General features: G+C 37.8%; 1 protein-coding gene across 10 annotated transcripts in view; it reads right to left on the reverse strand.

Moving 5' to 3' along the window:
* Positions 1 to 27,085, reverse strand: part of CNOT10 (CCR4-NOT transcription complex subunit 10) — a 77,710-nt gene that overhangs the window by 2,523 nt on the left and 48,102 nt on the right. For 3 of the 10 annotated variants that reach the window (XM_070577391.1, XM_070577389.1, XM_070577386.1), the window contains 8 exons: positions 26,827 to 27,029; positions 23,538 to 23,659; positions 21,622 to 21,798; positions 20,603 to 20,683; positions 5,837 to 5,950; positions 3,182 to 3,312; positions 2,595 to 2,630; positions 2,263 to 2,390 (listed from right to left, as the gene is read on the reverse strand). In XM_070577391.1, coding sequence (XP_070433492.1) covers positions 2,263 to 2,390; positions 2,595 to 2,630; positions 3,182 to 3,312; positions 5,837 to 5,950; positions 20,603 to 20,683; positions 21,622 to 21,798; positions 23,538 to 23,659; positions 26,827 to 27,029 — 992 coding nt within the window. Of the gene's footprint in view, positions 1 to 513; positions 655 to 2,262; positions 2,391 to 2,594; positions 2,631 to 3,181; positions 3,313 to 5,836; positions 5,951 to 20,602; positions 20,684 to 21,621; positions 21,799 to 23,537; positions 23,660 to 26,826; positions 27,030 to 27,085 lie in introns of all 10 variants that reach the window. The other 7 variants (XM_070577390.1, XM_070577392.1, XM_070577387.1 and 4 more) reach the window with 3 other exon arrangements.

The raw sequence follows: 27,085 nt of genomic DNA on the forward strand, positions 1-27,085 counted from the left end.
AGAGAAAGAAGGGTTTCTTTCAAATGCAGCGCTTTGGGGCAAGGGAAGCCCACCTTGGTTCTCGCAGGGAAGACATCTGATAGGCAGAAAATGGGGAGAAATGGCATTGCAGGCTGAGGTGTGTATGTGGGACGCGTCTGGGGGACAAGAAACTTGCATAAGGTAAGTTACTGGCGGCATCAGAAGAAATCTCAGACTGGTGGGGATTCTCACCCAGAGCACAGGCTCCTAAGTTCCTCGTGAATGAAGCAGGGAGGTTTTTATTCTGTCACCACATCACTGTGGTATAACTCCTCAGTTCAGAAAATCAGAGTCTGTACTTCCAGGCCTAGCTTTATACAGGCAAGATCATCTTTACAGCATTCTGTGGATATTAAAATCTCCATTTTCCCTCCAGGTGGCTAGTTAACAAAGGTCATTTATTGTTCTTTGCATTGACTACAGTCTGCAGCTTTTTCTAAAATACAAGAATTCACGGCAACAATTTTATGAGACTTAATGGTATTTGCTTACTGGCCGTTCAGAATGGTTAGTGGTGGGCAGGCAACCTCGGAAACATCTACTCGGAGCCCTTTCCAACTCTTCACATCATTGTTCTGCCCTCCCAGGCAGGGTGGGCCTCCCAATTAACAAAGGTCCAGCCATTGGATTAACCTAAAAACCAAGGGACCAAAACAAAACCCCCTTCAGACCCCGAACCAGGCCTGACCCCATCTGTCTCTCCCAGTGTGGCAGCCGCCACGGCCACCTGCTGTACAAGAACCTGAGCTAGACCGCACACACTGTAACTGCAGATCCAAAGCGATGTTCGCTGCCGTCACTCGGGTCCGCTGCACTTTCAAGAGGGCTGCTAAGTAGCCCAGCCTTGCCACTGAGAGCAGTGAAACATTTTAATTCTTACCCATTAACTCCTGCACTCAACTCCTAGATAATATCAAACGTTTTCCTGGATAGTCCATCACTTAACTTTTCTGATTTTAGATCAGAAATGCTGACCAGATGCCACTAAGTTGACTAAATATCACTCATGTTTATTCTCCACATGGTAAGTTTCATCACAGCTAGACACAACAAGGTGGCCTTCATAGGAAGGAAATTTCCAGAAGCCGCCATATCTCCTGAGAATAGGTTTAATTTCAATTTCAGTTACTCTGACAAGCATATGGGGATGTGAGCTCTCTTATGTGCTGCTGGTGAATACACCACTTGGCACAAACTTTCTAAATTAGAAGTCCTAAAATTCTGCATTCCCTCTGATCTTGCGATTCCCTTTTTAGGAAGGCATCTCCTAAATGTAAGGTCCATGGGGGCAGGGTTGTATCACACACACTTATTTACTGTCTTATTCCCACAGCTTAGCACGGAAGTGTGTGCTCACATACCTACTGAATTTATGTCCTTTTGAGGAATTACCCTTTTCTGATTCTGTGAAATCCCTCTGGGGCTGCCAATGGTGGTACTTGTTCCCCTACTACAGGTAAGGATCCATGCCCATGACCGGTCTAGGGATGGGCAGGTGACCTAGAGGCCCAATCAGAATCTTCCTTGAGACCTGCTGATGATGCACCATTTCAGTAAAAGTCATAAGTCTATTTCAATCATACATTGCCAGTACCTTTCTTTAGTATATGTAGAGTTTCTTTGGTACCAGTTTTCTGAATCCTGTCTCTCTGAAAGGTGTGTTTGTAATTTAACTTTTTGAATAGACATAGATTCACACAATTCAAAATTAAAAAGTATACAAGTATCCAGTGAAAAGTCTCCCATTTTAGTGCTCCAGACACACAGTGCTGGTACTCCTGGTACTCCCTGGTACTCCTGCAACCAATGCTAGCAGTTTCTGGTATGTCCTTTCAGAGATCTGTTATGCATATAAAGAATTATATAGAAATTGCTTTATACCTTGCTTTTTGCACTTAATACATCTTGAATAGCTTATCATTTTAGTACATAGAGTTTACAGCAGCACTGTATTCAACTATATGGATGTACCATTATTTATTTAAGTGATCCCTTATTCAGATAGTTTCCAATCTTTTGAAATTTGAAAATCATCATGAAAACTCCCTATTAAGTGCCTAGGTTCCTCTGTAATGCTGACCAGTTGTTTACCTTGCAATAATATTTTTAAGCTTGGAAAATAATATTCCAATTTTTAATAAACTGACCAGAAGCCTCAAACAAAATTATAAAACCCATAAACTCCAAACCCTTTGCTGGCTGCTTTACAAGAGGGTTTGGCACCGCTCTCTCTAGCCTCACCTGGTGGAGACACTTTCGGGCTTTGTCATATTCGCTCCGCAGGCAGTAGGCGCTGCCAAGGTTGAACAGCATCACGGTCCTGGCAGAGTTGACGGAACTGGGGTAGCACTGAGGGGCTCGCTTCCCAGCTGGAGGAAAAGAGCACAGTCACTGGTGAAGAGGCTGGGCCAAGGGCAGGCAGGAAGCAAGTGACCCATCATCCCCGAGGAGCTGCTCAGAGTGAAGTACAGCACTCCTCCTCAGGCTGACAAATGAAGGACACAGAAGGCTCGAGAGTAAATCTTTGGGATGCCGGTCAGGCTACTCAAGTATTTACAAAACTTCTTACTTACAGGATTCCATTGCTTCATTTTCTCCTTTGTCTGATCCTACAAAGACATGAAAATAAATCTGAAGGGGCAGGACAAGAGTATATTTTCTAAAAACCTAATTTCTCTATGAAATGGAAATCTAATATCAAAGCACAGTATTTACTTTTCATGTAGTGGAGGTTCTATTAAAAAGACATCAAAATGCTACCACCCACCACCATCCCACACCTGAGAGATAACCCTGAATAGAGTGAATGCCAGTCTCACTCCCTCAAAAACTTAGCCATGATTTAAAACTGACTCTTGAACGCAATAGTTTTATTCTCCCCTGCCTTGTGGAATCCCTCCAAAAACACAGTATGAGAACCAAAACCAATTGTTCCAACACTATCAGCCTTTCAAAAGTGAGAATTTAGACCACTGATAATCAACTCCTTGGTCTACTTAGCAAACAATTAATACAAAGTCAGTACAGCCACAACTGTAGAGAGCCAACCCAAAACTTCCTTCCCTTCACAACTGTGCCCTTAAATTTCCATACATCCTGAGTTACAACAGGAAGGTAGTGGAAATGGTGACCAGTTCTGATCAAATGTGTCCTTATTAACCTTGGTCCTGCTCATTTGAAGAGATCCCTAAGGAGACATCAGTGACATTCTCTGGGTTCAAGTGAGTAATGGCATCAGATATTCTGTCCAGAGAGATGAGGGCTTCTGCAGCATATAAATGGCCCAAAAACCTAAAATGAAAAAAACAGATTCCCAAGTGAAAAGCAGGTGATCACAAAAATATCCAATGTATAATAAGATTCGGTGGACATATGTTTCATATATTTCAAGTCCTTGAATTGAAATCTAAGTCTACAAATGGATCAAGAGTCATTTAAATGTTATCTCTTGAATAATATCTTAAAATATATGATAATTTTATATTAGCTAAGTAGGAACAAATTACACATATCCATTAAGAAAGCAGTTCAAAATTGGCAAATTTATGCTATTCTATTTGTACAGAAAAATAACATTAACATAAGGTAATGAAGTTCTAAAATAAGAGGCAGGTCCAAAGATGGATGCCCAGTGAGCAGAGCGTCAAAATCAGAGTCCTCCAGGGGCCGGCCCCATGGCCGAGTGGGTAAAGTTCCATGCATTCCACTTCGGCGGCCCAGGGCTCACGGGTTCGGATCTCAGTGCAGACCTACTCCACTCATCAGCCATGCTGTGGAGGCATCCCACATACTAAAGTGGGGGAAGACTGGCATAGGAGTTAGCTCAGGGTGAATCTTCCTCAAAAAAAGTCAGAGTCCTCCAGTCTGTGCTGCTCGAAGTGTCAAAGGCACCTGACTGCCAGACCAGAGAGAGACTACATTTGGGTTGGATCAATCTTACGTCTATTCCAGAAGTTTGTGCTTTTCACATTATCTATTTCATGCCCACTGACACTAGGGCAGATGCACATCCTCCTGGCGTACAACAGCCTGCTTCTTCTAATCTCTGACTTTGAGCCATTTTTCCCCATGGTCATCTGGTTAAGTTTTCAAAATTGAAACAGGCATAGACATCTTAAAACCCTTGCTCAAAATCTTAATGACTTTTTCTACATGAGAACAAAACAAAACAAACTAAACTTTTATAGATTTAAAGTGCTCTGCAATTTGGTCCCACTTTCCTATATCCAGTCAATCTTCTCACTCCCCCAAAGATTCCTCTGCTCCTACCTGGGCAGTGTCCTGGGCAGGGCACACTCACTGCTCACCCGTGGCCTTGACTTCTTGGGCTCAAAGCTTGGCCTCATTTCTGCAAGCCAATATCTAACTCCTCCTTTTAAAGGGCCAGCTTAAGTCTCACCTCTAGCTAGCTTGACCCGACTGAGTCTGTCCACATGGATCTTGGGTTTTCAAATCTTAGGCTCTTTTCAATTTGACCATTTTCTGGGATTTATGCACATTAATCACTCAAGAGCTCTTTCTTTCTTTATTAAGCGATTTCTTTCTTCTAACTAGCAGGGGCTGCAATGACCTTTTATTTTGCTTCCACATCAAATCCCCTAACAGAAATGACAATAAATAAATAAATAAATAAATAAACAGGGGGCCGGCCCCATGGCCAAGTGGTTAAGTTCATGTGCTCGGCTTCAGCTGCCCAGGGTTTCGCCGGTTAGGATCCTGGGCATGGACATGGCACCACTCATCAAGCCACGCTGAAGTGGCATCCCACATGTCAGAACCAGAAGGACTCACAACTAAAAATATATAACTATTTCCTGGGGAGCTTTGGAGAGAAAAAGGAAAAATAAAATCTTTAAAAAAAACCCAACCTCCTTATAAATAAATAAATAAGATATTTAAAAAATTTCATTAAAGTAGTACCAAGTCAATAATCATTACAAAACACAAACACAAATTCAAAGAACTACTTCAAACTGTTTTCTGTGAATGTACTTAAAAAAAAAATTTTTTTAACCAAATGAAATGCCTTCATGACCCCCAACGCCCAGAAATCCTTTACTAGACGTATGGAAAGCAAGAAGCAGTGGGGTAAAGCTGCTGTGCTATTTGGCCTGCCAAACGCAGCAAGACCTGCTTATCCTCACTGGGAAGACAGACAGTGGCCTTGGTGTTAATTAAGTAACCAATACACAAGCCAGAATGGTTGAAAGAATTAAAAAAGAAATTACCAGACATGGCTTGGCCAATCCCTCAGAAATTAGCTAAGAAGTCACATAACCTAGGAATTTTGTTTCTTTGACGTTCAAAGGGAAGAAACTGATAAATGAGGTTAAAAACTGTCCAACAAATGCCAAGTAAAGAATCTTCTTGGGATTATTTGAGAATAGTGAACATAATGTCAACCAAAGGATTAAAAAAAGCAGCAAGGATTTGTGTTTCATTTTTGGTAAAAAGAAAAACCAACAAAACACTGCTCTCATAATGGCCACGCACACCACAATCGGAACACTTCAGTTCCGGCGGTGGCAGGAGCCGCAGCTCCTGACTGGTATTTCACGGAGTCGGGCAATGGTCAGGATGGAAGGCACCTTACAGGCAATCCGACTGCCTTGAACTGCAACTCAAGATCCTTGAAGTGCAAAAAAATGCCACTACCAAACACCAAGTTATCAAATTGAGAAATTTTTTAATCAGTTGCTTTTCCTAGATCATATATATTCCACTGGGGGAGTAGGAAGAAGCAACATGTACCACAAACTAACTGAAAACCTCCAAACAAAACAAACCAGGAACACAGAGGGCAAGTCACACTTACTTAAGAGATCCTGACAGCTTGGGCTGCTGAAGAAGTTTATCTGCATGATTCAAAGCCATAAGGTTATCACCCAAAGCCAGAGCCACGTAAGCACTACAGGCAAGTATGGAGCATCTGGAACACAAAAGGGAAGGGCTGAAATGCTGAGTTACAAAATCGACAATGGTTATATTTGTAAAATAAAAGAACGCCCTAATTATAACTGTGACAATCTGGACACCAGGAAAGAAGAGAGGAAGCCACAATACTAATGGTAAGAATCAGAATGATGTATAAAACTACCATCTGGAGCAGTTTAGCTATTTACCTAAATCATCTTTAGCTTCCATCCAATTGACCCCCATCTCCAACAAAATAACCAAATGGAGCTACAATATATATTTAGCCTGTAAAAAAATAATGTGATTAATGGCCTAGTGAGAACTTACTCCCATAGAACGTTTCTTTTAACATCCTAGAAATAAAGCTATAGGAGATCTTATTCTTTCTACACACATTTGTGATTTTGCTAAGAAACAATTAACTTACCAAAAAAAGTCCATTCAGCTTAGCTTACTGTAAAGTGTTCTTCTCTGAAGCTATTAAAAAGTCTATAGTTCTTGCTAAGCAACAGTATCAAGAGTAACTAAAAGAATTTCATCACATAGGTACTATCATCCTAAATAAATCTTCAAGGAAAAAACAGGCCAAATAAATACATGTGAAGATAAAAAATTTAAGTTACACTGATTTTGCTAAAGTTGGGCTGGAAACCTAAATTTCTGTTTAGTTTTCTACTTAATAGGCAGCTCATTTAAAACAGGTCTAGCTATAGACTTGACACTAATAGATCACTTGAATGTTAAACAACTGCTCCACAAAGCAATCTTAAAATAAACCCTTGTCAAATAGAAATGAAGTCTGAATGGCCGACCAGAAATGACCCGACTTAGATACAAGGTTTTGAGTTATGTTTACAAATTACAATACATATGTATATCATTAAGTGCATTCAGGTTGTAATTTCAGTCTAAGGAAGAATGTAACCATCACATCACCACAGAGTTTTCTAACACTCTGAAATCCTGACTAGAAATGGCCCTTTTAGTAAAAGCACAGCTGGGCCAATTCAGAAGTAGTCTCCTGTTTATCTTCACTGGCTCACTCCTGGTTGCTGGAACCTCAGAAAATTATCCACTAAAGGAAAAGTAGCCCCTCAACTCCTAACAGCATAGAAAAGTAGACTGGTCCCAAAGAAGGTACAAGGAAATTGAGATTTATGGCCCTAGGCTATAGTGGTAGGGCTGAAGGATTACTCAGTGCATTCCTTGTTTTATCAATGTAGAAACTGATCTTCAAAGTGATCAAATATAGTCTCTAGCTTAGAGTGTGTGATGAGAGTCAAGACTAACACTCAACACTGTGGACTCCCAATTCACTACCCTTCCCATGCTATCACACTGCCTCTCTATCAATTCACAAGATCGCCCTAAAAATAAAGCAGAAAGAAAAGATTATGTCATGATTTTCCTAATGCATACACATGTACTCTAACTGGTCTTTTTAAAAAGGAAGAAAACAGGGGCCGTCCCTGTGGCCGAGTGGTTAAGTTTGCACGATCCACTCTGGCAGCCCAGGGTTTCGCTGGGTCGGATCGTGGGCACGGACACGGCACCGCTCGTCAGGCCATACTGAGGCGGCATCCCACATGCCACAACTAGAAGGATCCACAACTAAAAATATACAACTATGTACTGGGGGGCTTTGGGGAGAAAAACGAAAAATAAAATCTTTAAAAAAAAAAGAAAAGGAAGAAAATAGAATTTAATCCAAATATTACAAGTTTAAATTTTGGTATTGAGCACATAATTTAAAATCTGAACCCTGTTTGCAGAAGAGAGTACTTTAAGAGCAGGCAAGCAGGGTCATTTCCAAAGGGATTTTCCTGACAAGCCTATGGTCAATATCCCTGTGTCTCCAAGAGCTGTCTCCACCAGTACGGCCACAGTCCCTGTGGGCAGTCCTCTCCCTGATGGAAGACTCCAGGGCCCAGAGGAGGGAGGCCTTGGCTAGCTAGCTCCCATTTTCAGAAGCACTGCAGTGGTTAGCTCCAGGTGGTGAGATCAGGGTGACTTAATTTCCTCTGTGGTTTTTGTGTTTTTTGTTTGTTTGTTTTGGTGAGGAAGCTTGTCACTGAGCTAACAGCTGTGCCGATCCGCCTCTATTTTATGTGAGATGCTGCCACAGCATGGCTTGACAAGCAGTGCTAGGTCCTTGCCCAGGAGCCCAACCTGTGAACCCAGGCTGCCAAGGTGGAGCGCGTGAACTTCACCACTATGCCACAGAACTGGCCCCTTAATTTCGTCTTTGGCTTATTTGTCGTTTTTATTTTAAGACAGGACTGAACATTCATTCAGCAGCAAGGTGTGTACTGCTTATGAAGAAAAATCAGGACTTTTAAAGGCCTGGGTCAGGTTTCCAGAGGCCCAAGAAGACTACCAGCTGAGGGCCTATATGAATCATAGTCACAAAGTTTAACATCCGTTTTCATCTGTGATTTTGCCAAAGGCTGGGGCAAAACACAAGCTCCTTAAAAGCAGAAGCCCTCATCTACACTTTCCTACACAAAGACGAGAGCAGTTTCTCACCACCTGTAGTAGGTGCTTAATAAGTATTTGCTGAAGATCACAGCTTTCAATGTTCTAAATTTACTTCTTGAGGCACCCAGACTCAAACCTGCTGACGAGCCACCTCCGTCCTGGCTTCCGCAGCCGGGGGAGCCATCCAGCATGCTCTAGGTCCTGGAGTCTAGGACAAGCCTCACCTCAGGCAGGCTTGCTGGGAAAAGCCTGCCCTGGCCTCTCCCGACAGTAGGGGGGCTATTACTGCTCCAGCCCACTGTCAAGCCCACTTTGGGTCCAGAAATCAGTCATGTAAGATTTGCAGCAGGATTCTGTTTCCCAGGAAGCCCAAATTATAATTATGTACAAGGTAAAAATGTGTTTTCCTCAACTTTTACCTCTTTTCTCTTAAGATATCATATCAAATCACAAGGTAAAAGATTCTAATAATAAAATAATTTTTCTCTCTAAAAAATACTTAAATGTATGAATGCAAAACTTTGGGGCTGGCAGTCTGATTAAGAGCCATCGGGACTTAAGCAAGTTTCATTGCATGAAACTCAAACTAACATTTATGTTCCTCTTCTCTTAGTGCCTTATAATCTACCCCAACTCACCTCTCATCGCATTCTCACTCATCCTCCTGTTCCTCTCAGAAAAGAACACTGCATTCTGCATAACTCCCATAGACTGGTAACACTAGAAACAGGCGCAGCTCCATCTACTAAGGCCCTGGAGAAATCACTTTACTTTGGGTAGTTGCTACTTAAAATATTGACCCTCCCCACCCAGCCCACTACTTCCTCGAGTCACTGTCCAATCTGCTTTACCAGCCACTCAGTGGATCTGACAGTTCATCAGACTGGAAGAACTAGACCTCAAGGGAAGAGGCACACTAGCTTCTCCCCCTGTGGAGGATCTGACAGCCCCTCTCTCTCCTCCACTACCGGAGGAGCTGGCTCTAGGTCCACAGAACACCAACCCTTGGAAAAAAACAAAAAGACGAAGAAAGAAAAGAAAGAAAATGGGGGGAAAAACCCCACCAAACTTTCCCTAAAGCACCAAATTACGGCAAACAAGCTATACAAGACTGGGCATTAATATTTGTCAAGTCATATATTCTGTGAGTTAAATGAATCTAAATGAAACAGTGTAAACCTTATCAAAAGAGGCTAAAATAGAGGTAAATCCAGTCAGTCACCATTAATGTGAGAGGAAAATAAATGTAGAAAGCAATCTCACAGCAAATTTTATTTGAAAAACTAGCTCTGAAATCCACTAAGGAATTTCTTCCAACAAACTGAACATGGTACTGCATTTTTAAATTAAAAAAAAAAAATTCAAGCTGTTTCCATTTATCCACAACAATCTAGAAAATGTTAAATTTAACTTTCAACTTTTAAGAAAATTTAAAAGTTCAATTAGATAAGTTTTCACTTCATGTCCCCTGTAAACATTTTGCTTTTTAATAACAGTTCTGTGCAAAAAGAATCTTACTGACAAACACATCCCAAATCTAACACAAAAAGAAGCCCAGGACAAAGAGGCTGAAAACGTTTTTCTCTTCAATCAAATCTAGCATCTCAAAGAACCCAGTCCTACTCCAGGTAGTAAATAAAATGCATAAAGTGACAGACGTAGCATTTTATACATGGACAAGATCTTGAGATGACCCAATCCAATTCACTTCTTTGACAGAAGACAAAACTAAGTCCCGGGGGGTTAAATGATTTGTCCAGTGTTGGCAGCAGCCCCATGGGGTTTCCACAAGTGTCAGACCACTGAAGAAATATTCTAAACCTAGCCTGTGATCAATCTGATCGCCAGTTCATCTAAATGGGATCCTGGGATGTAGATGAGGACCATGCCAACGTGAATACAAACTGCTCACAACAGTTCCTTCTTCAGTAGCGTCTGGCAGGTTCCTTCTTGGGTAAAGTTTATTAGATGGACAGGTTTCAGTAGCACCACACTCAGTTACAATACCGAAATGGGGCTGGATCTCTAGCAAGAGCAAAGAAGATTCAAAAGATTATTAGCCATAACCCTGTTTAAAGTATGTCTCACGAGCTACAATAGAACCACTAGACTAAGATCAACAGAAATATGATTCCTTAAGTACACTAAAACTGTCTATAATATTTATGTCATCAACCATTTGTTTGAGTCATCTTCTTTTACAAACATTGGGCCATGGGAGGTCCCTTTTAACTGAATGGGAAATAATTCACTGAGTGTCACATCAGAGAGCAAATGAACTAATTAAGGTTCCATAATTTATACTTGTGGAATAACTTAACTGGTGTTAATTAAATTTGGTCTAAACATTTCCTTTAATCCATTGAGCCTCATATTAAAAGAAAAATACAAATTGAAATTTCATTTTTATTTTGTATGCTTTGATTTTAATTTTTTTCTTTATTTTTATTACACAAGAAAAGGGAAACAACTTAAATATGTATCAATAGGAAATTGTTTAATAAATTGTGGTATCCATTCAATGGTATACTATGCAGCTTAAAAAAAGAACGAGGGAGCTTTTTATGTACTGAAATGGAACTCCAAGATAAAACATTAAGTGAAAAATTAAAGCATATATGACTACGTAGTTTGCCACCATTTACATACATATATTTTTAAAAACAGGAAAAATTATACTTGCATATTTACTAGTTTATGCATAAAATATCTATGAATGAATACACAGGAAACTAGTAACATTTATTTGCATCTGTATACCCTTTTCTGTGAGGAGTCCCCCCCAACCCCGACTGGCACCTGAGCTAACATCTGTGGCCGATCTTCATTTTTTGTTTTCTCCTTCTCCCTCTCCCCAAAGCCCCCCAGTACCTAGTTGTATATTCTAGCTGTAGGTCCTTCTGGTTGTGCTGTGTGGGACGCCGCCTTGGCATGGCCCAATGAGCAGTGCCATGTCCGAGCCCAGGATCTGAAACAACGAAACCCTGGGCCTGCCGAAGTGCAGCGCTTGAACTTAACCATTGGGCCACAGGGCCGGCCCACTCCCCGCCTCCACCCCCCACCCGATGAGTTTTTTTTTTTATTGAGGTAACACGGTTTATAACATTATATAAATTTCAGGTGCACATCATATTTCAATTTCTGTGTAGATTACATCATGTTCACCACCCAAAGACCAGTTACCATCTATCACCATACACATGTGCCCAGATATCCCTTTCACCCTTCTCCCTCCTCCCTTCCCCTCTGGTAACCACCAATCTAATCTCTGTATCTACATTTGTTTCTCGTTGTTGTTTTTATCTTCTATTTTTTAGTGCAATCATACAGTATTTGACTTTCTCCCTCTGACTTATTTCGCTTATGACTTTAATTTCTCATATTGACATTTCCCATGTTGGCCTTAACATTATTTCCTACCCTTTTCCAGTTCTGTTATACTCTTTGCCAGGTTCTGTAGCAGCCTCCATTTTAGTTTATAAACTAAATTTCAGCTAATATCACAATCTTAGAATAACAAAGATGTGCTATAATATGCAACATGTAAGACTCAGTACATACCCATGATGGTAATTAAACCACTATGCAACAATGAAATGTTAATAAGTGACTAATTCTAGCAACTTGTTTAATATTAAGATATGAGTATGCAAAAGAATTAAGTTGAGCCCTTACTTTATACCATATCCAAAAATTAATTCAAAATGGATCAAAGACCTCAATGTGTCTAAATAAAAATATTAAAACTATAAAATTCTGAGAAGAAAACAGGGAACCCTCATAACCTCAAATTGGTAAAGGATTCTTAGATATGACATGAAAAGCACAATCAATAAAAGAAAAAAAAGATAAATGAACTTCATCAAAATGAAAAACTTTTCTGATTCAAAGGACACCTTCAAAAAAGTGAAAAGACAATCCACAGAATGGAAGAAAACACTTGCAAATCATATACCTGATAAAGGTCTTGTATCTAGACTATAAAAACAACTCAATAATAAAAAGATAAATAACTCAAAAAATAGGCAAAGGATCTGAATAAACACTTCTCCAAGGAAGATATACAAATGCCCGATAGCACATGAAAAGATGCTCTACATCGGTCTTCAAGGAAATGCAAATCAAAGCCACAATGAGATACCACTTCACACCCACCACTAAGAATAATCAAAAAGACGGAAAATCACAAGTGTTGGTGAGGATGTGAAGAAACTGGAACCCTCATACACTGCTGGCGGGAATGTAACATGGTGCAGACACTGTAGAAAACAGTCTGGCAGCTTCTCAAATGAGGAAAGAGTTACCATGTGACCCGGAAATTCTACTTCTAGGTATACACTCAAAAATGAAAACATATGCCTATGCAAAAACTTGTACACAAATGTTTATAGAACCATTATTCATAATAGCCTAAAGACGGAAATAATCCAAATGCCTATCAATGAACAAATGGAAACAAAATGTGCTACATCCATACAATGAAATATTATTTGGCAATAAAAAGGAATTAAATATGGTACACAACTTGGATGAACTTTGAAAACACTATCCTAAGTGAAAGAAGCCAGTCATAAAAGCCCACATATTATATAATTCCATCCATATTAAAGTTCTAGAATAGGGCAATCTATAGAGACAGAAACTAAACTAACGAGGGCTGGGGAATAGACTAGAAACAAAGGAGTGATAGCTAAAGAAAGAGGCTTTCTTTTGGAGGTGACGAAAATATTCTAAAATTGACTGTGGTGAGGGTTGCATATATCTGTGAATACACTAAAAACCACTGGATTGTACATTTTATGAGTGAATTGTAAGGTTTGTGAGTTTTATCTCAATAAAGCAGCTTTAAAAATAAAAGATATCAAGAGAGAATGTGGAGAAAAGGGACCCCTCACACACTGCTGGTGGGAATTCAAACTGGTGCAGCCACAAGCGAAAACAGTATGGAGATTCCTGAAAAAACTAAAAATAGAAATACCATATGACCCAGCTAACCCACTACTGGGTATGTACCCAAACAACTTGAAATCAACAATCTAAAGTAACATATGCACCCCTATGTTCATTGCAGCACTGTTCACAATAGCCAAGACATGGAAGCAATCCAAGTGGCCATTGACCAATGATTGGATAAAGAAGATGAGGGATATATACACAATGGAATACTACTCAGCCAGAAAAAAAGACAAAATCATCCCATTTGCAAAAAATGGATGGATTTGGAGGGTATTATGCTAAGCAAAATAAGCCAGACTGAGAAAGATAAACACCCTATGATTTCACTCATATGTGGAATATAAACAAACATATGGACAAAGGAAACAGTTCAGTGTTACCAGGGGAAGGGGGGTGGGAGATAGGCAGAGGTGGTGAAGGGGAACACTTACGTGGTGACAAACAAGAAATAACGTACAACTGAAATTTCACAATGATGTAAACCATTATGAACTCAATAGAAAAAAATTTAAAAAAATATATAAGATATCAGTTGACGTCAATAAACGTTTGACTTTTTTTTAAAATAAGAAATTTCTTGAAAGTATACCCTTATAGTATCACCAATCACTGTATAAGAAAACTATTATCGGGGCAGCCCGGTGGCAGAGCAGTTAAGTTTGCACATTCTGCTTCGGCGGCCTGGGGTTTGCCAGTTCAGATCCCGGGTGTGGACCTACGCACCGCTTGGCAAGCCATGCTGTGGCAGGCGTACCACAAATAAAGTAGAGGAAGATGGGCACGGATGTTAGCTCAGGGCCAGTCTTCCTCAAAAAAGAGGAGGATTGGTGGCAGATGTTAGCTCAGGGCTAATCTTCCTCAAAGAAATTAAAATAAAATAAAAATACACTGAAACAAAGAAAAAGAAAAAGAAAACCATTATCTCCCAAATGCATGTGGCAACATTAATATTTAAATCAAAACATGGCCAAAATAGCAATTCTGCACAAACGTCTACATTCTAAGATTCATTTGGACACTAGCCTTTTAAAGAGAAAAATTCTTCTGGAGAAATATTCAGCTAAAATTTGTGGCATGTGAGAAAAGTGGCATAGTTACAATATTATAAATTTGTAGAAACCATGTATCAACAAATACAAACACTTCAAACACAGTTCTAAAGCCTTAGAGCAGCGCTGCCCAAGAGAAATATAACTGGAGCCATAACTGTGATTTTAAATTTTCTAGTACACATATTAAAAAAAGTAGAAATAGGTGAAATGAATTAATTTTAATATACTTAAATTAATCCAATATACCTAAAATGTCATTTCAACGTATAATCAATAGAAAAAATTATCAACACATTTACTTGTTTTGGTAGTAAGTTCTGAAATCTGGTGTGTAGCATATACTTAGACAGTGCACCTTTTACCATCAACATTTCCTGTGCTCAGTAGCCACATCTGAGCAGTGGATCTGGTATTGTATACTGCAGCCTTAGGGTCTAAGAAATATATGTGAAATACAAGTAGAGGAGTACTTTTTTTAGTTAAGAAACCAAGTTTTCCATGTCACGCCACCTCATAAATGATATGTAAGGGAAACTGACCATTTATCAATCATAAGTGGCTACACTGCATTTCCCCCCAAAATATATTTAGAATATTAATTTTGCAAAATTTCAAAATATCTTAAAATTTTAAGTGAGATATCATTTATATACACTAAAATACATCATTTTAAGTGTACAGTTTGATGAGTTTGAATATATACATGTAACCACCAGCTCAGTTAAGATCCAGAACATTTCTATCACCCCAGAAAGACTCCTTCTAGTCAATCCCCCCAATTGCTGTTCTATCAACATGAATTATTTTTGTAGTTTTGCCTGTCATAGAAATGAATCATACTGTACACACCTTATACTGAGTAAAAGAAGAAACACAAAATGTTTTGAGATTCAAATCATGTTGACTTTTGCATCACTAATTTGTTCCTTTTTATAGCTCAGTAGTATTCCAGTATACAGAGTGGACTGCAATTTAGTTATCCATTCTCCCATTGATGGATATCTAGGCTATTTCTAGTTTTATCTATCATGATAGAGCTGTGTGGACAAATTTTTGCTTCCTTTGGGTAAATACCTAGAAATAGAATCACTGTTTATTTACAAAATGTAAAGTCAGAGCATTTACTGAATTCAGTGCTGCAGAATGTGTGTGTGTGTGTGTGTTCTCCTAATTGAATGAAAAAGACGGCTTTGCAGAGCTTTGAGTGGTTCAGGAACTGAAGCAATGTTCTAATAGTCTCATTACACGCATACCTTTCCTGATCCATTACATCAGTACCTAAGTTCATCTGAGCCTCACAATTAAACTACTTAGTTGATTTCTCAGACATTTTACTGATTTGGGAACAAATTTTTCTTTTAATTGTGAGAATATTTTCCTGAAAGCTACCTTGATTTTAATATAGAATCTCTCAATTGCTTCAGATGTCATGTGCCTTCTGAAAACATACCTGTAACTTGGTCAGAATGATATTTTTTTGACTCATCTTCATTTATGTACAAACAAAAAAAACTGAAAAACTCAAGAGGCTGTGAACCCAGACCATAAGAAGTGGCCATTAGGACAGTCATGATAATTTAGTGCATATTAGTTATGCTGGAAATAGGAAATGAGGTTTTGCATTGGTGCCTTGGGTATTACAGAGCACAAGGGGTCAAATATAATAGTCCATAAAAGCTAAACTATACACTAGTCACACACATTTCCAATCACACAAAAGAATTCAGGTCAAAAATAAATAAAGTCTCTAAGAATTCCATGATCTTAACAGAGAACCAATGTGCTCAGGATCCTTCCTTCTATAGAAGACAGCTGGCTTCTGCCACAGACCCGCCCTTTAACACACCCAACTGCATTGTGAGCTTTCAGAGCTTTGAAAATTATGACACAAATCTTTTATGACTCCTTCCCTGCACCATTTGTCTCCACATTACCATTACTCCTGTCTTGCATAGCAGTTCTTTTTATAAATCTACCCTAAGGCTCTTTCCATCTTGTTCCATTTCCTTTCTCCCATCTGCTCCATAAGAAAAAAAAGGTTAATATATACCAGCAAACCCATCTTTGCCTCACCTTATGATGATGGAATTCCCTATGGCGACCCTTTGCCCCCTTCCACAAAAATAGGGAAGTAATTTTACTTTCTCTGAAAATCACCAATCCTCCTACTAGGACATGCGCAAAGTAAACAATTGTGCCATGAAAGGTACACAACTCTCTGAGAGGCAGTATGCCACCTGCACCTACCTTTCTCTTTAATGCCATTTCCAGAAGGTAAAGTTAAATCACACAACTCTGCAGCTGTTCGGCCATTATGGGATCACATACTTCTTAAATCGTAGGAATAAAGTAACCCTAAGATCAGCACTCATTCAAGACCATTTGTAAAAATTAAATCAAGTTAAAACTTGTTTCAAATATCTTCTTCATTAAGGAGTCCCCTTAAAAACTGTATACAATAATATTCATTGCAGCCTTATTTGTAATAGCAAAAATTGAACACATTATAAACAGCTAAATATAAAGGAATATTAAATAAGTCACGTCATGTTCATATACTGCAATTCTACGCACCCATTAGAAAGAATGAAATAGAGCTTTGTATCCACATGGAACAACCTCTAAAGACGTATTGTCAAACAGGAAAAGTAAGGTATAGAGCAGAGTGGACACTATGCAATTGCTAGTGTCATAAACGCCATATAAACATATGCTGGGATAGGCAGGGCATCTAAGAAACTGGTGAGTGGCAGCCCCTCCGGGGAGAGGAAACAGAGGGCTGGGCGGGGACAAGATACACGTTACACTATATAACCTTTTGTACTACTTGAATTTCCCCCACATAAAATAACCTACTAAAAATAGATGAACCCTTAGATTTATAAGAAATATAGGTGGCTCCATAAAAAGATACATCTCTAGAAACCCTTAGGCATATTGGGGGGAAATGGTACATTTTTTGGCAAGTCAAAGCATCTTCCCAAATATTGTCCTGGCTGAACGCTAACAACCCACCCTTCCCTGCCAGCTCGTTTTATACCTAGGCCAGTGTAGTTTTACTTCATTTGCTTTGTTTTTAAACATTTCCACTCAGGACCAAAATTTAGCAAAGTGAGTTTATTTTAGTTACATGGTTGGAATTTGACTGCTTTTTAAAAATTCAATTTTATTTCACTCAACAGTAACATTCTTCAGTAAATTTTGCTTTTGCCATTGTTTCACCGGTAATTTGTCAGTACTTTCATTTTCTGGCTATCTTATTACTCATACAAGAAATAAGAACTCAAGAAATTTTAATATAACTGAGAAAAACATTTAATTACTTTCGTCAAGTTTAAAAAAACCAAACCACTGCTTTCAAAACCTTAAATGACCCACTCCTCAATTCTAACTAAATTTGAGATTTAACATTTTCCTCCACATAATCAGAGGATTAATTCTTTCCTCTTGACAACAGGAGATATATATAAAACCCAGGTTAGAGAGGGTATTACTGCAAAGCGGGAATTTACGACAAACTTTGACAGAATGAAATACAACAAAGAGATAAAAAACTGTAGCTTTGGGGCCAGCCCGGTGGCGGTGTTAAGCGCACACATTCCGCTTCGGCAGCCTGGGGTTTGCCGGTTCGGATCCCAGGTGCCCACATTGCACCACATGGCAAGCCATGCTGTGGTAGGCATCCCACATATAAAGCAGAGGATGATGGGCACGGATGTTAGCTCAGGGCCAGTCTTCCTCAGAAAAAAGAGGAGGATTGGCAGATGTTAGCTCAGGGCTAATCTTCCTCGGAAAAAAAAAAAGAATTAAAAAACTGTAGCTTTGCTGAGCAGGGTGCCTGGAGCCCTGAGCTCACTGACAGCAATGCCCTGCCATGAACACACTCATCTGACGATGCATGATCAGAAATGGGCACGAGTGCTGGCTAGTCTTTCTTCCACAGACATTAAGTATATAAGGAGGGGTATCACTAATATTAATGAAGAACTTCATTTTTAAAAATCTAGAAAAAAACTAGATATCCAATAAAAAAATAAGTATCATAAGTTAACCTACCATTTAGGGATACAACCACTATGAAGGTTTTGACATAGATCCCTTCAGATTTTTTTTTATGCAAAAAAGAAATATATACATGTTATTTTATAAAAATGTAACGTTAAACTGTTCAGACATAAAATCTTAGCATTTTATAGTTCTACTCCATGCTAAATTGTAGATGAAGCAAAAATTTAGATTAGTAGTTGTGATACTGTTGGTTGTGATAGTGTGACAGTGAAGTGCTAGAAGAAAACATGGGTACATTATTTTTAAAACCTTGAAGGCAAGAAAATCTTTTTAAACATTGCATGAAATGGGAAAAAAGTAAAGAAGATTGATAAATATGATACTTAAAAAATGAAATTCTGCTTTACAACTAAACATCATAAACAATATCACAAGACAAATGGATAAAGGCCAGTTTCCTTAATATATAAGAATTGAGAAAAACGAAAAGGATGAAAAACCCAATATAAAAATAGTAAATTCTACAAATAGGTGGTTCACAGAAAAAGAAAGAAATACAGGCAATCGCTAAACCTTGGCATCAGATTGAGTACCTTGAGCGGACTGAAAGAAATGTAAAGTTTTAAAGTGAGGTCACTTTCCACTTACCAGGTTGATAAAATTATCACAAAAAGAAAAGAGATGCCCCCAAATCTCACCACCTAATAACTAACCTACTAAACAATATAATTTTCTCCTAAGTGTCTGCCATCTGCTTTTGAAGGCAATGCTTTTTCTTTTACCTCTGATTCCCCTGCACTTCGCACAAGACTACCACTAATGTTTGTTGGAAAAAATGTGAATAAATGAAATGCTTTCCAAAAGTAATGCATCAATTTACAATACTACCAGCAATATAGAAATGTTTTAGCTGTACTCTTGTCAATTTTTCATAACTTAATAGGCAAAAACATAAGAAATAATGGCTCTTTCTTTCTATTTTAATTTGCAGTCCTATTATTGAAATCATTCTTAAAAGTAATGCCATACCATTAAGCCCAGTTCCAAAAAGCATAGGAAGAAATAATGGTCAAAAATACCCCAAATTCGTTGAAAGATAAATTTATAAATAAGAAAGTCAGCTAACCCCAAGCAAGATTAAAAACAAAGAAAATCACATTTACACTCATCATAGTCTAAGTGCTGAAAAACAAAGAGAGACAATCTATCTTGAGAGAAAAGTGGCACCTACAATACAATGACTCAACTTCTAATTAGAAACAATGGAGGCCAGAAGACAGTGCAGTGACATCCTGAGAGCTGACTGAAAGGAAAAAGACAATAACAACAAAACCCCACTACCAACCTAGAATTCTATATTCAGTGAAAATATCCTCCAAGAATGAAGATGAAATAAAGACAATTTCAGATTAAAAACAACAATAGACATAGGAAAACTAAGACCTGTGCTATAAGAAATGCTGAAAGGAGATCTTCAGACTGAAGAGAAATGATACCTTATGGAAACTAGAATCATCAGGAAATGGTAATTATATGGCCAAACATAAAGGACTACTCTGTTCCTTTTAATTTCTTTAACATACATATGACTGTTCAAAGCAAAAATAATGGGGCTTATAATGTACACAAAAATATAACTTACCCAAACTGACAGAGATGAACTAGAAAATCTGAATAGCACTCATCTATTGAAGAATTTGAATTCATTACCAAAAATTTGCCACAAAGAAAACCTAGGCAAGATGGTTTCACTGGTGAACTCTATCAAGCATTTGAGGAAGAAATAATACCTGTCTTATACAAGCTCTTTCAGAGGAGGATGGAGGAGGAGGAAGGAAAACAAGAGGAGGAAGAAGCACTTCCAACTCATATATTCAGAATAACACTGAACCCAAAACCTGGCAAAGACATTACAAGGAAAGAAAAGCATGGACCAACCTTCCTCATGAACACAGAAGCAAATATTCCCAACAAAGTATTAACAAATTAAACCTAACAATTTTACAAAAAAGATGATATATTTTGACCAGCAGGGTCTATCACAAGATTGAAGGGTTGGTTTAACATCTGACATTCAATCAATGTAATTTGTAATACTAACAGAATAAGGGAGATTTAAAACAATCTGCTGATTTCAATAAATGCAATGCTAATTTGGTTTAGATACTCACTTTAAGTTTTCTAATTCCTGTTTTTTCAATGGAGAAGAAGGTGGAGCTGGAATGAATTTATCTCCATCATGGCTTTTACTGCTAAAATAAAGAGAAACTCTTAACTATGAAGAGCAACAAATAAATGATTAAATGTGAAATTTTGTTTCCTATCCCCACTCCCATGCAATTTTTTATGACAACAGTGTAAAAGAGTCAAAACAATGAAACACGCTTAGTGACTTGGTATCACTGTGTGTTAAGGCTATACCATATATTAGTTTTTTCCCCAGGACACAATTCTGCTTTAAAAAGTCTCCAACTAAAAATAACATCTCTACTACACAAAGGAAACCACTCCAATATTTCCACAAACATTTCTCATTCTTCTGATTGCCTTTTATCAACTACAGTAAAACATAACCCTTTGATGGAGAAAAATATCCCACAATTTTGTTTCAAATTTTCTATAATAAACAAGTATTTCTATTATAATTAAGAAAAAATGCTAGGATGGGATACGAGTTTAAAGGTGCCATGTGTAAAAAGAATTTTCTATATAGAACGGTGCTTATTTTCATATTACTGCTTAAGCTCTTTCAGTTTCCATAGATTGGCATAATATTTAATTTATAATAGAAAACTAGAAATATCCTGGAGGTGAGTTGTTTACAGAATGTTAAGTGAAAAGGCAGAGAATAATAAGAAAGGGAAAGTTTCAGGGTTTAAGTTTTTATTTTAAGAAAAGTAAAAAACTGCTGTCTCTGATAGCACCAGGATTTCTGGCAACTGTTCCTCTTGTTAATGAAAAGTTGTTACTTTCCACTTTTCTCTTTTAGGCTTCTCTCCTCATTTAGCTTTCACCTTATTTCTCTCTTTCAGAAATATTTAAACATTCATCCTTTTCTTTCTAATTATTCAAAACAGAGAATTTTGGAAATTCAGGCTGAAAATTTGAGGAATTCATCTCAAGGACAAACAGGCTTACTGATGAAGTCTTGAAGGGATCTGGCCAAGCAGGTCCCGAGGGATGAAAATACCTGCAAGTTTCACTGCTTTCACTGCTCTCCGTGTTCCCACCTAATTGATTACTATTTTTAGATCCATTTTCCTGCTTTGGATCTTGCTGTTCTTCAGGTAACAGCAACAAGGCATTTCTGAGACAAATGGCTGCAAACTCCATACTGGCAACAGGAATGGCTGAGGACTGCCCGTCACTTAAGAGAACAAAATCAAATTAGTTAAGTAAATAACATAAAAATAAAGACGTTTCTATTATCAGGAGTAAAACCAATATAATTATAAATGCAACTTTCCCCTTTGATAGGTAGAAATTTTAATATAAACAGTTATATGCTTATACTAAAGTTATGAGAATGCTAAAGAATCCAAACACTAAATATTACACACAAAAAGATGTAAAAGGAATAGACTGCAAGTACAGTCATGCATTGCTTAACGACAAGGATACATTCTGAGAAATGCGTTGTTAGGTGATTTCATCGTTGTGCAAACATCAAAGAGTATACTTAAACAAACCTACATGACATAGCCAACCACACACTTACACTATCTGCTACTAACTTTAAGGAACCTCTATCATATATGTGGTTCATTGGTGACCAAATCATCCTTATGCTGCACATGACTGTGTATACATTATACACGTGTCTCTAGGAATGGGACCAAGGATGAGCGACAACTTGAAGGATATCTGTGACATCAATGTTAATGTAACAGAGGAGTTACAGACAAGGAAAATTGTAATGCGGGCTAGGAGAGGTATAGTAAGAATTGGAAAAAAGAAAAGAAAGTAGATTTTCACATTTGAGCCTTGTTTTGATTATCTTTACTTTATAAAATGCCTTATTTATAAGTTCTGAAAAAGCAGCATTATCTCTTATAATCTTATTGAGATTTTATATAACTTTCTATTGATTATCAAATCAAATACAAAACTGAGTCAGCTTTATTAGGGAAAAAATGTGCAAAGTAGTAATAATTTTGAAATTATAGGAAAATGATGCTTTAGCTCAAGTCTTTAAAAAAAATCTGCATTATAGTTGAAATAAATTAAGACCAAAATATTGTGTGCGAGATACTACTTAAAAACTTTGGGGGCTAGCCTGGTGGTGCAGTGGTTAACTTTGCACGTTCTGCTTCAGCGGCCCAGGGCTTGTCGGTTCGGATCCTAGGTGTGGACCTACGTGCTGCTTGTCAAGCCATGCTGTGGCAGGCATCCCACATATAAAGCAGAGGAAGATAGGCACGGCTGTTAGCTCAGGGCCAGTCTTCTTCAGCAAAAAGAGGAGGATTGGCAGCAGATGTTAGCTCAGGGCAATCTTCCTCAAAAAAAACTTTGGAAAAACTTTTAAATGGTAGTGAACAATTATATTTTTTTGGAAAAGAAAAAAAAAAACAGCAAATTTTTTACAAAGCCTACTATTATAGAAATAATAGCAACTCCAAATTGGAATCTTTACACAAGATAAAGATGTCCATATTCAAAAGTTGTTCAACTGAAGGTTCTACATGTGACAGCTTTATATCGCTTTGGTTGCTTTATGTATTAGTACTTTTTTTCTCCTAATACTAAGAATTAGCTTTAGAGACTATGGGAAAATACCTAAATGAAAAGTATCAGTGATAAACTATATACAAAGAAAACATTAAGATGCCCTCTTTTGGACATTCTGAATAATGGCACTGATTAGACCAGGGTTTCTTAGGCCATCAACAAGTTCGGCACCCATGGATGTAATAAACCAAAATCACTTGTCAGATAGTATTCATTATGGATTTATGTATGAGGGTCTATTTGCTGAAGTAGCAATAAAACCTGGTTACAAGTGGTTTCTCCTATGAAATAATAAGTCTTAAAGAATATTTTTATACATAAGAAACATTATGTGAAATACTATTAAATATAAACACTTTTTCTTTGCAAAATACTTACTTATACACAGTATTCTGGATGGACTGTGATGCCAGGACTATTTTACGATGATAGCCTTGACCAACAATAGACTGTACAATTCCTTTTTTACTTGGAAGACCTTTGGTTTCTTGTTCAGAAGTCTATAAGATACACATAATTTCCTATTAATTTAATGGAATTGTAAGACAAGATATGAAAAATGATCTAATACCTTCCCAATTACTCTAAGAAAGTTCTTAAGATCCATCAATGTGAAGTTTTTGGTGATAAAGAAAATATGTTCAGTATTGAATTAAAGAGTACATGGGGCTGAAAGTCTGTGACATATGCTATATTTTATTAATATGAGGTTTGAGGTAATTCTAAGGAAAAAAGGCAATTTAAGAATGACTCAAACATTTATTTAGGATGATTTATTTAGAACATTCTACACCCCAGGCACCATGCTGCATATTATGGGCACTCTGACATCAGAGTGAGGAAAATAAGAGAGCCACAAAAACACAGCGAAAAAGCAAAGAGAAGCAGCTCCACTTGCTAAAACACAGATCTTTTTCTTCTTAATTGAAAGTATTAATTAAATCGTCAACAACATATAAACTCTAACAAGCTATATACATTAAGATTTACATGGGCAGAATTCTTCCCTTCTAGAAAATTAAAACCCCAAAACCCTGTAAACATTAAACTGAAAATAGGAAAAGCTACTTACATGTGTATATTTAATATATATATAGTATTTTAGGATATTTCACTAGGCTACATTATCTCACTATAGGAGCTTGATGGCGCCAATTTCATTTATCTTTCCCCTTCACTCTGCCTCTGATTTACTTGCAGGTAGAGTCCCAACTAGTCATCTTTAAAGTTATCCATATTCTCAGATACGGGAACAACCTGGAGCCAATCCATATCAACTTGCAGAGGTAAATTCTGCCCTGCAAAAAGCCCTTCTCTAAACCCAATGTTTCTGTACTGTTACTTACTGCTCCCTAATGTAACTTTACTATAGTTGCACTTCTACCTATGACTTTTAATAAAACAAGGATTCACTTGCATATTCATTTCAAAAAGAAAATATGCTTAAAACATACAAAACTGGTCTGACTGGAACAAATTTTGTGTCTAGGAGGCAGCCAAGCAATATTAATGAAAAGTAAGAAAAAGTGGATAGTCTGAACCATTACTGGAAGGACTTCCACTCTGACTTCTTTTCCTAGTAGTGGTGATACATTTATAACGATTCATCCATACCCTGTTCCCTGATCCTTAAGGCCATGCAAGCTGACCAGACAGCTAGATCTGGAGATGCAACAGACTACAACAATGATGGATGACACTAAAAATCCAAAATAGTAAATCATAATAAATCATTGGTGTATTCAATAATACACCAACAGCCAGAAAGTGTGCCAGATCAGTCAATGTAACAGAATCTCATGAAATTAAAATATCCATTATTTTATAACGCCTTTTCAGTAACAGCACTCAACAAATCTTAGTTTAGGAACTCAGAAAAATAAATGGCACATTTCCAGAAAAGTAAATGGTACATTTTATGTTTTTATTTTTAATAGATTCCTCTTAAATTGGTTAAATATTCTCTCCATCATTGAGTCTGTGTGTACACAGCGGATCTTTTCTCATATATTATACACTACCCAGGTAAGCATAAGCCCTGCTTCTGCCAAAAGAGGTCTGAAGCAACATCAGGTAAACAGGACAAAATAATGTCCTCAGCATCACCAATTTAACAATTAAGTTGGTTTTTACTAAAAAATAAATTTATTTCTGAAGGTACAAACTACTTTGTTTAGCACCCCTTCTGTCCTGACTAAATAAAAGAAATTTCACGGAATTTTATTTGAAGTTTATAATTTCTCTTATTGGGATTTTGCTGATTCTATTTGAGAGTGTTTTTGGGTTGTTTTCACTGCCTTTTAGGTCATCTTACATCCTTTTTAGAAGGATGAGAAGCATGGACAAATACAGACAATTATTTGGGCAAATTTCCTATTGGTCGCAAGATTATGAGTGTCCTGGTATCTATCAAGTTATGGCAACCAAGTCATCTTTACCATTTTTTAAAAATTACAAATTTAGAACTTTCCAGAAGAAAATGGGGAGAAAAACCTCCGAACAAAATCCATAGAACAAAGATGATCCTAAAAGTACTATTTCTAAAAACAACTTGGAAAAAAAATATTAAACCTTACTATATGTCTCCACTCCCAGGAAGATGGAATTCTCTGGTTTCCAATAACTGTACAAAAGAAAGTCTTTCAACATTTAAAATCGTGGATGGATTAAAGAGAATAGCAATTTCTAGAGATCCTTTTATTTAAAAAAAAAAGTGTAAATTCTGCCTAGAATTGTCAGTTAACTTTAGAATTATCCAATAAGAAAGTCGTCCTTTAAAAGGAAAAGTACAATGAAATAAACCATTACAGCCTTTCAAAGACAGCACTCATCTGCTCCCCAGTGGTGTACTCGAACTGCAGGCATAAAGCCTTGTTCTTGCAGTTGTTTCTCAGGAAGTGCTGTTTAGCAGCAGGTGAGTCTAAACGTCTTACATCACCTACGGCAGGCATGGCAGGCAAAATCTCAAGCCATACTCCCCAGTCTCCACAGACCCAAAGAGCACACAAGGGCGGGGTGGGTAGGAAATGGGGTGGGACAGATGTCTGGTAATTCCAATGATACAACCTGTCACTGCCCTACCTCCCAATGACTACTCCTGACTTGAGGTTCAAAAGGCTTCCACCAACTGCTATTTGGAGACAATCTAGGCATGGACACGGATGTAAACGGACCTATTTCTCAGCCACTGTAGACAAATGTGTCAGATAGAAACCGCCTGGTAATCCATGAACTCTAAACCACTTACTGAATCAAGAGTAAAGCCCCCAGGCACTGAAGGAAACGCAGTGTAATGCAGTTCTTTCCATACTCATGATGTTCTCATCAGTCCTTCTCCAATCCCCTGGTGCACACAGCATTCTCAAGCCAGCAGATGGCATGGCTGGTGCCCCAGCAGCTAGCAGACCGCTGTTCCAACAGATACGACCGTCTTACTGGCTTTAACTCTTAATGTGACTGCTGATACATGTTGCCATACTTACCAAGAACCACAACGTTAACAAATGACTACGAATCTGATTTTCTTTGTCTAACTGTTAACGAACAGAAGACTATCTTTATAAATTCAAAAAGGATGAGGTCTTGTATGTTTCCAAGTATTTTTTGCTTTCCATGTAACAGTAGGGGGGAGGGTGTGGGTTCAAAAAGATACCCAAGTAGCACTCACCCCCTTATTGGCAGCAATGCAGCATTCAGCCAGCCGTAGCCAGAGGCGGGGATTTGCATGATAAACCTGAACAGCTTCAATCAGACACTCAAAGGCAGCAAGAGGCCGTCCAATGTGAAGAAGCTGAATTCCACAGTTATACAGCAACTCATACCTCTTGTTGGTTAGTAATGTACACATGGGTCTTCCTGAAAATTTTTTGCCTAATGGTAAAAATCAGTTGAGAATAAATCATTAGATTTAAAATAACAGTTACACT

The sequence above is a fragment of the Equus przewalskii genome, chromosome 15 (assembly GCF_037783145.1).
Source record: "Equus przewalskii isolate Varuska chromosome 15, EquPr2, whole genome shotgun sequence".
NCBI lineage: Eukaryota > Metazoa > Chordata > Mammalia > Perissodactyla > Equidae > Equus > Equus przewalskii.